The 13,501-nt window shown below is 39.5% G+C and overlaps 2 protein-coding genes across 2 annotated transcripts; one reads left to right on the top strand and one right to left on the bottom strand.

The window, feature by feature from the left end:
• Positions 1–227: 227 nt before the first annotated feature.
• camk2n1a (calcium/calmodulin dependent protein kinase II inhibitor 1a) lies at positions 228–2,562 on the bottom strand. The gene is made up of 3 exons (XM_087801630.1): positions 2,318–2,562; positions 1,977–2,180; positions 228–1,599 (listed from the first exon to the last, which is right to left on the bottom strand). Exons 2-3 carry the CDS (start codon positions 2,137–2,139, stop codon positions 1,526–1,528), a joined length of 237 nt encoding a protein of 78 aa, XP_087657756.1. The 5' UTR covers positions 2,140–2,180; positions 2,318–2,562; the 3' UTR covers positions 228–1,525.
• Positions 2,488–13,368, top strand: LOC148071326 (trypsin-3-like). Its single transcript, XM_087801794.1, has 5 exons — positions 2,488–2,557; positions 9,436–9,589; positions 10,111–10,252; positions 11,800–12,057; positions 13,219–13,368. The coding sequence occupies exons 1-5, from the start codon at positions 2,488–2,490 to the stop codon at positions 13,366–13,368; spliced, it is 774 nt and encodes a 257-aa protein (XP_087657920.1).
• Positions 13,369–13,501: the final 133 nt, after the last annotated feature.

Raw genomic sequence — 13,501 nt, forward strand, 5'->3', positions numbered from 1 at the left:
ATTGAAGGATATACAAGCTTGAGGATTGTAAGTTCCAGAAAGGTAAGGACAGCAATTTGCAGATCTGGCAATTCTTTTGGGATTGGAACACGATACCGGTTCTGACCCATTCCTGTTATAAAATTTTTTTTAAAAATCCTGTTTGGGTGACTCAGTTCTCCGAAATCGACTGCTGTGGCCTTGTCTAGCATTCTAATACAACCGTAAACAAATGACTCACAAGCTCATTGGTTTGAATCTTTATTCATCTTTGTTCCAACGACTACATCCTTCGTAAGAATATCCTTCCGTGTAAAGATCCCAGTGCTACTATCTCACAGTGGAAAATGCTGACTTGACCCTCCGTGGCATCCATTAACAGGAAACTGTACAAGAACATCCAAAAGTCAGTCAACCTACGACCTCTAACCCCTCCTGATACAAAACTAAACTTTTGTGTTTTTCGCTACAATCGCAAAAACAAGATTGAAAACAGAAGGAAACCGATACATTGAGTACATCATTTCCAAATCAACACTTAGCAGGATATACGGTTGTCTTTGTTACAAGATATGAGGCCGACGTACAAGTCCAAGTGAGTTGTACAGTACAACGCAGAGTTAAGACCGTTTTCTTGAGGTTTGTCATTCAAAGCTGTATACGAGGTGCTCCGAGAATACACAAGAGTTTCAGAACTTCTGCCAGGCATGCATGATTTTATATTCGCCATGCACGAGTTTTCAGTGTCTTCAGAAAAAAAAGCCCTAAAATGGCAACCCAACGACGAGAAAAAAAAAGTCCATGAGGAGGAAAAAAAAGAAAAAAGTTTCCGATACAGAAGAGTTTGGCACACACAACAACTCACAATGCAATAAAAATAGATCCGGGTGTATCAACCCGTCCAGGTGGGGGCGCTCACACAAAAAAATAACACTTTCAATAATTCATTGCTAAAAAAAAAACCAAAAACCAAAAAAACACTGGCCTCAAGTTGCAGCAAAAACATCTGAAAATCATGAATGTTACGTATCCCACTTGTGCGGCAAAATATTTACAAACTGCCAATCAAACTGAAGAGCAGGATTGCTCAACGGCGTTGATTCAGAAGTGAATGAGTGTGTGCTTTATAGATTAGATTTATGTCTGTTTCCTTCCCTGAATTCTGCATTTCGACAGCGTTGCCCCCCCAACCCCACTCAACCCCCCCCCCCCATCCTCCTCCAGCTGAACTTGGGTTTTGGTTTTTATGGCGAAGGCCCGGGAATGCGGCCGTTTGTTACTGGGTTGGCGTATATGTCGCAAAGGATTCAGAGGCGAGGAGGGGCGAGGGGGGGGGGTCCACCCGAGGGTCTCCCTTTTTACCATCTCCCGCCGGGGTGTGCGCCACTCCGTGGAGAGGAGGGTGTGGAAGAGCTGCTCGCTGCCACGTGAGACAAAGTGCTTATATACAGTGTCTTTGGATTGGTAAATATCGCCATTTGGGAAGAAATAGTCTTTTCAAGAGGGGGGGGGGGGTTAGGAGGGGTGGGATGTCCGCCTTGGCGCTCTAAGCCTCCGCCGGGGTCTTCTCTGTTCCATTCTTCTGCGCCTCGTCCTCGCCATTCTCATCCTCGATCACAACTGTGGACGAGGAGAGAGTTAATGAGGAGACTCCATGTGGTGGCTTTTTTTTGGGGGGGTGGAGAGGTAGTTGGAGAAGGGGATCCGGGGTTTGGGGGGGGGGGGGTATTTCCAGCTGACAAGTGAGGAGCGTTTGTGCTGCAGATGTGCAGGGAGCATGCTGGAGAGTTGGAATGTAGCATGTATAGATGATCAGATCATCATGTGTGCGTGTGTGTGCGTGCGTGTGCAGAAACACACGCAGCCTCCTCTTCTTCATCATCATCATCATGATAAACATCTAAACTACTCAAATGTTGTGTTGAAACACTCTAAATAAAGGAGGGGTAGGGGTTATTGCGCATGCAATGATGAGGAGGTAGAAGATGAAATCTCACCCCGTTTGCTTCTGCCTATCTGGCCCAGCTTCGGCGGACGTTTGTTCTGCGAGCCATTGAAGAAGTTGTTGGTGTCTTGAAGACGACAGGTGAAGGAAAGGTGTCCCTCGTCGCCCTCGTAGTGACTCATGGTGTCCTCGCTGAAAGGCAGAACCTCCGACATCTCCACGCGCGTCGAAAAAAAAAAGATCTGGACGGTGGAGCCTGAAGCCAAGATGGTTCTCGTTGGAACAAAATAAAAAAATGAAACAAAAGGAACAAATAAACAACAACAACGGCGGCGGCGAGGCTGCTGTCGGTGACAGGGACGCAGACCTTTTTGTGTGTGTGTGTGTGTTTACCCCCAAGACACGTGTCCCCCGGAGGATCTCAGACCTCCAGAAGCTTCGGCAACATTATGTTAGAATCCAGCAGTTGTTGTGAAAATGGAGGCTCGCGTCCTGCCTCTGCTCTGAAGACACGCGCGGCAACAACAAAAAAAATTTGAGGAATGAATGCAAATGCAGGCGCGATGCAAAACACGGATCCCACGGAGAACTGCGAGGAGCTGCACGGGGTTTTCTGGTGCAGCCCAGAGAAGAGTCGAGTCGTGATGTTCCGAAGCTCAACACTCTGGCTCCTGCAACCTAGTCACACTGACACACAACTCGTTTTATTTAAAATATGAAATCTAGTTTATTTGACGTGCGAACCGCCAAATATTACTGATGAACCCGTTTTAATCATTTTAAAATGCATATATTTTAGGTTTATATTTCCTAATATAGTAACAGATCTTCACCAGATGGGGGCAGTCATCGCTCATAATGGGATTTTTGACTTGTGGCCCTTTGGCTTCACCTGCACCTAAATCTGATGAAGGATTAAAAAGGTGAAAACAATAAAGTTAGTCTCGGGTTTTATTTTATCAGTGATGTAAACCTTCTTCAGAGAAGGGGACCAGATAAAAATGAAATAATAGGAATGAAATAATAAGATATTCATCTAATAGAACACAATGAATAAAAATAAAGTACCAAGAAAATGGTATTTATAAATTACTCATAATTAATATAAAACAAAATAAATACATTTTAATTAAACAACATTCTATATTACCCTATTTGTGTGTTTTTCCCCTGCTTTTTTAAATGTATTTTTATTTTTGTTAACACGTCAAACCCAATAAATCAATGTTAATGTAAAATGGTAAAAGTAAGGTCCAGGGAAAAAGTGTGAAACAATTTTTTTGTCCTCTTAAAGGTGAAAATGTTCTGTTGAAACGTTTTATTCCACTGAATTGTCTTGTTTTACGTTCACTATTTATTTCTTAGTTAGAATTTAAAAAAGATCTTAAGAAATACCATGTTTATAAGGTCTTCACATCACATTTTTTATCTTTTTTATTTTTTATTTTCTGCTCATCTAATTCTAATTAAAATTTAAATAAATGACTTTTCTTCCTTTTTTATATTTGCAAATGTCCACATGAATATATTTATATCCATATATTTATTCATTCAATTAAGGTTCGTTTTAAGATCATATTTATAGACATGTAGTCTAACATTAATTATTGGTTATACTAATTATTGTCATTTTATTTTATATTTGAAAAGAAAAAAAACGCTTTTATAATTTATTATTTTATGAAATAAATATATTGAAATTGTTCCTACATTAGTAGCATTGCTATGTTTTAATACATGCAAATCCTAGTAAATAATTTAAAATTGTACATTATTTTAGCATATATACGTGAGGTGTGAGGTTTCAGGATCACAATAAGGTGTGGAAAACGTGCTATTCAAGTCAGATTTGTCTTATATCGGCTGGTTTAGTGTTTTTTTCTCTCGACTTAAAGCATCTAAAGACACGTCAGCTGCCGCCATAAGGAATAAACGCTGTGAGATTGTGTCCCAACAAAGGCGTTAAAGATGGTGAAAGAGGATCCGGGGCCCTCGCACTCTGATGTGGCCTACACTTTCAGAGTCCAGGTCTAGTTGTGACACACACCCACTCCCCCAGGACGCACGGAGGACCCAGCTGTGTCACAATATCACCGTTCTACATTTTCTCATAACTCACTGGCTGCAAAGTGCCTTGGTCAAGTCAAGGTCTATCATAAAGATTGTTGTTGTAACTGCACCTGATGAATGACTTTTTCACTTTCATTGAACCATTTTATTGAATTTTAATGATAATTCAAGGAATCACTGAGTTATATCATGAACCTATGTGATCTAGGAACTTTTTTTATTATGTTCTATAGTTCTTTGACTGCTTATATTTCAGACAATTGGTAGATAAATAACAATTAAGCATCCATTCTCTGTAAGTTTGGACACAAACTCTGAATTGAATTGCTTGATGGGGTGAATACACTTTAAGTACATCAACTCAACCTGATAAACCATCAACATTATCAAGGTCAGGGGTGATCAATATGTCGTCAATACGGAAAATATCTCCCATCACTGCAGCCATCTTTGCTCATTTACTCATAGCTACTGTATATACTAAAAAAATACATACTTTTTTACATTAAAAGAGGATTTAAAATACACGTTTTCTATAACTGATCAGAATAAATAATATTTAGACCTTCTTGGTTCAGATTTCCTTGCTAAGATAAAAGCACTCTCTGTACCTTACATGGAAAACCAAACATCGTCCCTTAGACTCTTAAGGACTGTCCAAAACAATCACACGGTGTCCACTCGTCTGGATGGTGACTTTGTGACGACAGTAATTTAATATAATGCAACCTTTTGGTGTCAAAAACCCTGAATTCTGAGGGTGGGGGATTCCCAACTGGCCTTATTTAACAAAGGCAATTACTGGACAATAGCTTCAGGTACACAATGGGAAGAGAAGACGCCAGTTCCTCTAAATCATAAGTTCCTTCTAAAGCCTTATGCTTACATGTTCTTGTTATCCAACAGGGTCTTCCCAACCGTCAACATAGAGTCGCTGAAGGCGATGGAAAACGATGTCGCTCTGAATAGAGTCATGAATTGTTTTGTCCAAAAACATTTCAATGAACTCAACACGGACATGACAGTGTTGCCAATTTGCTCTGAAGCTACCACTTTTGGGTAATGGTGGGTATCGTCAAGAATCTGACGATATGATACGTTTCACAATACATACGATACCATATTCAAATACATTAGTATATATTTGTAGTATTGTCGAGTACTTGACTCGAGTAGAATTTACAGACCACATGACTCTTGAGGAAGTCGTAACTGCTTACATTTGTTTTGAAACAAAAATATGTCCAAACATCTGCTTTAAAAGCTGCTAAAGTTAACTGTATCCTCTCATCCTCAGTCCTCGCAGAGATCTCTGTTCCTTTGCTTGCGGAGGACATAATGACTGCTGCCATCTAGCAGCCGGAAGTTTAATTGCAACACAAAAATGCAACAAATGCTGGTAAGGTTAATTATTTAAAAATAAATACATTTTATGTATTTAATACACTAATTAAAATATAAACCATAAGGAACTACGATAAATATACAATAACATTTGAAAGACAAAAAAAAACCTGATGAATAATGAAAATAAATAAAAATATCATGATAAACATGAAGTCATCGTTTTCCAAAAGTTTCCGTTCAGCCTAATGGATGGAGACGAGGAGCCAATGCTTTCAAACCTCCAGATAATGTTGCACTTTCAATGAACCCACAACCTTGTACGAGTAAAAAAAAAAACGCTCGAGAAAACTTGCCAACGAATCCTCGGGCCTCAGCCCGGCACACTGGACTCTCCGACGCCCACTTCTGTTCCGGACATTCGGTCGCTACAGTTGAACTTTGTCGAGAAAAAACCTCTCTGTGGACTAAACCGAGCAATAAAGTTCACCTTCAGTGAGCACACACACAAAAACACACGCGAGCTGGAAACCCTCCTAACAAGCCAGTGGGCCCTCGGCTGTTGCCATGGTAACCGTGGGTTCCGTGTGCTGCAGGTTCATCTATACTGTATCAGTATGCTCGGTGTCATCATCCCAGCCTGTGCTGAAATTTCTCAATGGACCTCCGCGAGAGTCTGTGTAGACGTTTCCCGTCTGACGAGGAAAACAGTGATTGTACTCCAGCTCCTCCAGACGGAATCATCAATCACGGCGGGATCTGTGTCTGCCATGATAATCATGACTCATTATCATCAGCCGCCTTCTGGCAAGTCAGCATCATCCCCAGCATGGGAGGGCAAACTCGCCCGACCTCCTCGTGTCCCACATTCACAGGCGGCTGAATAATTGATGCTGCTCACAGCGGCGGAGGAGAGCGAGCCAGTGCGTGACCTCCGACCGTCCGGTGTCTCCCGGATCCACTCGGCCGACCCTGCAGGCCACCTTCATTAAAACCTTATTAATATGGTCCAACCTGAGCTGGGAAATCAGCAACTTTTTTTTACACGGGAAATACTTCAAAAGCATTAGTTTGACTTATTAAAAACTATATTTTAATGAGAACTGTTTGTCATTAACCCTGTCTGTCTGTCCCTCTGTCAGTCAATCATTCCATCTCTCTGTCCGTCTTTCTGTCTGTCTGTTTTTTCCTCAGTCCATCACTCTGTCGGTCTGTCCATCATGCCATCTGTCCGTGACTTCATTATTTTGTCTGACTGTCTGTCTGTCTATCTGTCGGTCTGTCAATCATTCCATTTGTCTGTCCATCTTTCTGTCTGTCTGTCTTTCTATCAGTCCATCATTCTGTTTGGTCTGTCTGTCTGTCTGTCTGTCTGTCTTTTCCTCAGTCCATCATTTCCGTCTGTCAGTTTTTCATCACTCTTTCAGTCCATTATTCTGTCTGTCTAGCTCTCTGTCTGTCTGTCTTCCTTTCCCTAAGTCCATCATTCGGTCTGGTCCGCTCAGTCAGTATGTCCGTCTGTCCGTCTGTCCGTCTGTCCGTCTGTCCGTCTGTCCGTCTGTCCGTCTGTCCGTCTGTCCGTCTGTCCGTCTGTCCGTCTGTCCGTCTGTCCGTCTGTCCGTCTGTCCATCTGTCCGTCCGTATGTATATCGTTCCCTTCCTCTCTCAGTTCCTCATTTTGTAACTCTCTGTCTGTCACTTTTGCTGTCTTTCTGTACATCTGTCTATCTGTCTGTTCGTTCAATCGTCTGTTTTTCTGTCTTTCTGTCCGTCTGCCATATCCGTCCCTCTTTCTAATGTAAAGGCATGATAACACTTTTCAACATTTTCATCCTTTCTTTTCCTTCTGTGCGTCTGAAACTTGACTTCCCCTCACAACAGTTTGGAACTGGCCCCATTAAACGTACCAGACCTTCTGGTTTACTGTCTTACATGACCCAGGTATGTCAGGGACACATGACAAACACATTGACGTCTGCCATGAGACTCGGGACCTTATAGCTCTTCTCCCCCGTGTGGTGAGGGTGACACCTCCGGGGGTGAGACAGTATGGCAACTATAGCTGAAGAAGAAAGACTTTGGTCTGAGGCAGGAAAGAATGGAAAACAAACGACACAATGAGAGGATACACATGGGAGAAGAGGTGAATGTGAGAGGAACACAAGAGCTTCAGTTTAAAAATCATAAAAGTTGATGGTTTAAGTGACGACTGACTTTAACCTGCTCGAATATCTTAGTATTACATTTAAACGTTTCCTACTTGGTCCCATCATGCCTTTGATGTTTACATTTTTTAATAATTTACATTAAATGTATTATTGTTATGTACTTTTATTTTTATTTTGAGCTGATTCAAGCTGCTATTTGAAGACTTGCCGGGCAGATGTGAACATGAGTTTGTATCTTGACATCACAGCGGTCATTGTTCAGCCACTGGACCGTCACTGGGTTCCCAAACGATCACATCTCTGGCTTGTTGGGTTTCATCTCTTGGCCTCACTTTGTCTGCACTTCAGGACAAAAGGCCGAACCCTGGAACAAAAGGCCTGAGAAAGTAAGGCTTCTGTCCATCGTTGAAAGACAGAACGTGACACTTGGATGCATCGGCGACAATAGCGGAGACAATGAAAAGAGCCCGTCACAATATAAAATGGGACACAGTGTTCTCCAGGTGGACCATATAGCAAACTTGCATGAGAGACTGGACTGTTTACACACTTGACAAATTAAAACGGTGAGTCGCTCTAACTTGGAAATGTTTATGCCTTTAAATATCAAGAAGGATTATGATTGAACTCCATGTTGCTATTCTTTAAAGAGGAGCGACACGAAAGTGTCGACCTATCGTGTATGAATTACATGGCGATGTACTTTCCTTCCCTGTTCGCTAGCATATAGTCATGTATAGCTATGACTATTATTTTCATATTTTCTTAATGTCTTGTAATGTATGATTTATTTTTCTAAATGTTATTTGCATTAGGAGGGATGTTAGGTGATGTTATTTTAAAAGTATTTTTTTGGTGAGCGATATTGATCCTGTATTTTGAGTTTGGATTAAGAGCAGTTGGTTATTGTCCATCTATCCAGCAGGAGGGGGGCCAGTACCTTTTCGACGAGGAACACTTTTGCTTAACCCTTGTGTTATCTCAGGGTCAAGGTGACCCAGAGGTCCGAAAACAAATGTGTTTGTGGTATCCCTTGTGTTGTCTCTGAGTCAAGGCTGGCTTCAATAAATACATATACAATGGTGGTGGTCGTTCACCTTGACCCAGCGACAACACAAGGGATACCACAAACACATTTGTTTTTTTTTTACCTCCAGGTCACCTTGACCCTAAGATAACACAACGGTTAAGTAGAAAGATTAAAGTTACCAAGTTTTAAATAGTCAAGTGTGATTATGTTTTGACTTTATAGACATCAAACACAACACACGATTTTTTGTGGGTGCATTACAAAATGAAATAATGAAATAATATGAATGAAATAAATGTAAATAAAAAAACAATACATCTGCTGGACATGTAAACTGTGTTAGAACTTTGGATCGAATCTGTAAACTTTTTAAATATTGTTTCATAATTGTGCATTTTATTTGAATATACATCACGAAGGAACCGTGGAATGAACACTTAAATATACATTTATAACTGAGACAAATACTATTTAGAAATAATAAACCATTTTAAAAAGATGTCAGAAAGATTTTTGCTAGTTTAACTCTGACCTCATTGAATTCATTTAACACACTAAAAAAATAATGGCTCACCTTTGCCTGTAAATCAATGACGATTTCAAAGTGAACAAAAGTATTCTTGGATCGAAAGCCACAGTAAAAAAATAGATACATGTTGAGTTCGGAAATATAATTTTCTCTCAAACCTGATTCATTATAAACAGTTTTTTCTTCTTTTTGTTTGTAGTAACATCCTATCTTTTTCGCCCCTCGACAGGAGTTAAGATGAATTTAGCCCCTTCTTCTCATCTGCTGTCTGTGTTTGTAATATATTTAATAAATCCTGCAGGTAAGATCCTGACATTTTATTTTTCTGGAATTGTGCAGGAAGTGTTTTAATCCGTTTTTTCTGTGGCAGCTGGGGACTCTGACATAAGAATTATTGGTGGTAATGAAGTTCAACGCTACTCGTACAAGTTCCAGGCTTCACTTCAGTACCGCAGGCAGCACTTCTGTGCGGCGACCCTCGTCCACACTCAGTGGGTGGTGTCTGCTGCCCACTGCTGGAGACCGTAAGTACTGCACGCATCACCTCAAACAATGTTTTTAGTTTAGGTACACGTGATGACATTTTTTGGCGTTTGAAATAAATGTTGGACAGTGTTAATTTTCTTGAATTTTAATGTCTTGAGAAAAAATTATAATATAAAATATTTCTCAAGAAACTGTTTTTAGGCTTGAGAATGTTTTGTGAATAAAGCAAGTATTAATAAAAATAATTAACAACAATATAACTTTCATGATTAAAAAAACATGTCAAAATTTTTGCCGGCCAGTGACTTGATATTCTGTGGCCCATCATTTTCTTTGTCTAACTTACATTCTGTCTGATGTTTAAGAAATAAAGATCATTATCTAAATTTCTTATCAATTGTATAACTTTAAAATGTTTTAAAAGTACATTTTGAATCATTAAATTAACTACAAATAAAACAAGTTGGCACTTACTGGTGTTGGTTATTACAAAGACACAGTTTCTTTCATGAATCATTGGAGGCCGATCAATAATCCAATCCTCGTTGATTGGTTGAAGGGCACAATTTATTGAAGTGGTCCTCGGAGAGCACAACTTCTTGAAGGTTGAGGGTCCCGAGCAGCGCTACAGCGTCATCGGCATCATCAGACACGGTCACTACAAGTACTGGACGTTCGACAACGACATCATGATGCTGAAGGTACTTTGATGTTTCTTTGTCCGTGGCTTCCATAGAACACACAACACACACAAAAGCTCACAACATTAACTCTTACTTAACAAGTTACCAAACAAGTTACTAAACACAACCTCTTAAATTTGCAGGTGTGAGTCACGGATTTGTTTTGCACCTCAATCACTGCTAAAATAGGTCGTGTTTAGTAACTTGAACTTGTACACAAAGTATAGTCAGCACTTGTTTTTTGTTAGCCTTCTGGATTATGAGTATGAATATGTAGTTACGTCAATGCAACTTAATAGTACGAGTACATATCTCATGTTATGCGTATGTGGGACTTATGCACCCGTTCTGACTTCGTACATCTGAAGCATCCAAGTGTTGAACATCTGAACTTCGCCGACAAGTTGAGGCATTTTGACTAATCAGAGAAGAAGAAAACACTCAACGACCTCCACTAGAGTACTGCCGTATATTCACAGAGCTATCTTTCAATAAAAACAATACAAAATAAATTGTACAAAATTAGTTTTTTTCTTCTCCTTTTCACTAGTTTACAAGTTTATTTTTTGAGTGAACTTTATTGAAACGAGCATCTTGACGTGTCATGCTAATGCTACTCCACAGAAAACAAAACAACCTTCAGACAGTGATAGACAATATAACCTACAAATATATATATATACTGTATATACATATATATATATATATACTGTATATACAGTATATATATTTATATATATATATATTTTTTCTGTTGGGCCTGGTAACTAAAGCATCTAATTAAGATATATTTCTGCCTCTCAAGTAATTTTGAAATTCCACTAACTTTAGACCCACTTAGAAGTTAATTCAAAAGAGTCACCAAATCGCAGTAAACACAAGTTTAATGTACTAAAGTACAAACTTGAATAATGAATGTCTGAATTAAACATTTAAAATATTGAAACTTTCAATGTATGGATTGAATTGTATTAAGAAATTATTTGTGTAATTATAATTGCCAAATAATTGTTAAATCAGAATGATTTTAGTCAATTTATCAAAAATTAATTTAGTACTTAAAAGAACAACAACCCTTCAATAAAAAACATTTGAAAAACATTTCAACATTTGTTAGATTCAACCATTGTGATATATGTTCGGTGTCACATTCACACTCTCAGGGGATCTGAAATAGAAAAGTGTTGCTCTAACTGTCAGGGATTTTCTCCCGGACGATCGGACTGAGAACAGAGACAAGTGTTAGGATAACAAACAGAGTCAGAATCCAGATTTAGCGTCAGCAACAAGGAGTGGAGGCGCTTCTCACGGCTCGTCCCAAATGATACACCTTTCTCCTTGCTGGCTTTTTATTCCACTGCTCAGAAGATAACAAACTTCAGACACAAACAGTTTGTTCTTTTTGCTGACCAGCTCGCATATCTTGCGGTCACTGTATCTTTATGAACAAACTAATTTCTTGAGAAACGAGAACTCTAACTGGGCACATTCTAAGACTTTAGACAACATCAATTCTTGAACACTAACGCACATGTCGACACTTCTAAATGTGTTCCCTGTCACAGCTGCACAAGCCGGTGTCCATCAATTCCGAGGTGGATGTCGCGCGTCTGCCAGACGGTGGCGCTCCACCGCTGAGCGACCTGACCATGTGCAGCGTGAGCGGCTGGGGTGTGACCAGCCTGTACAGCTCCAGCGTCTCGCCCGTCCTAAGGGAGGTCAACGTGCAGGTCTTCAGCGAGTGCTGGCGCTACTATTACTTCAGGATCACCAGGAACATGGTGTGCGCCGGCTCTCGCTTTGGAGGGAAAGATTCCTGTCAGGTGAGTGTTGGATACTGAGGTACTGGAGTAGGAAAGACGGGGATCTCACGCTTGGAAGCTGTGACGCGGGTAGCTACCAAGGCACTGAAGTTGTGTCGCCAATTCGAATCTCATTGGTTAACACAATCCTTCGGCTGACGTTGATTTCAATGGGCCGCCCCTGAAACGACTGAAGGCCTCGGGTAAGACATGACCGGCTGCTCAAATGTGATTGGATGAAAGCTTTCACATGAACGTACAATACTGGAAGCAGTGCGCAAGCAAGAGTAAATAAATTAAATGAAGAGAAAAGACTATGAGAAATAATTGAATACATATTTATGAAAAATAAACAATAATAAAAAATAAAAAAAATATTATTTCTTTTATTTTTTTTAATAAATCAATGTATTTTCTGATTATGTTAAGGCCAGCAAAGCCCTGACAGCTGCCACTGATTCCTCCATTTAACTTTCAGCCAATCATAGTGGACTTATCGTGCCAACATTTTAATATTGAATTTAAAAGGCTATGAATTAAAAACGATTTAATGTAGAATATAATTTTTTTATTTTCTGGAATAAGAATACCAAACTCTATGTCAAATTAAATTATATATAAATGAAATCAACTCTTCAATATGAATTCAAATACCAAAAAAAAGTAATGTAATGCTTAAAAAAACATTTAAACATTAAATTTAATTATTTCTTAAAAGAATGCTGTTAAAAAGCATTAAACATTTTAGACTTTAGACTTTCTTTATTGTCATTGCACATCATGTTAAATTCAGCTCATTCACTCACTTTATTCAGTCACATTATTCCTATAAAATATTTAAAAAAAACTGTTAACCTTCAACTCTGGTGTTTTATTCTGTTCCCATAATTAAATTTACAACTTTATTTACACTATACGGGCATGTCTCAGATGTCATTGGATCAGCCAGATAGAAAACAATTCTATCTCAGAATCATGCCTCCGCTTTTCGTGTGAGTCCTCTGGTGGATTTGCATTAGTTCTATATCTCCCAGGAAGAAAAAATAAAAAGGCTGCTAAAATACAAAAAAAAGAAAAAGAAAAAGTGCTCTAGTTTAAGGTGCAAAAGGAAATAGATTTTTCCCTGATAACCCGTTCCTTTAATTAACTTTAAAAGAAACATGTTTTTGTTTTCCTCCTCAGGGTGACTCGGGCGGGCCGCTGGTGTGCGGTGGACAGTTTGAGGGTATCGTGTCCTGGGGCATCGGCTGTGCGCACCCATACTTCCCTGGCGTGTACACCAAAGTCAGGAACTACCTGGACTGGATTAAACTGGTCATCAAGAGTCGATAACACGACCTCGACCCTTACTCCCCTGAGAGGAGTGTGTTTGAGGACTTTTCTTGTCGAAAAGGAAGGCTTGTTGATGACGACACAACAAACGTTGCTCGAGTTTTGTAAATATTTACTAAATATATATATTTAA

Source organism: Callionymus lyra, chromosome 10, assembly GCF_982586985.1.
Source record: "Callionymus lyra chromosome 10, fCalLyr1.hap1.1, whole genome shotgun sequence".
NCBI lineage: Eukaryota > Metazoa > Chordata > Actinopteri > Syngnathiformes > Callionymidae > Callionymus > Callionymus lyra.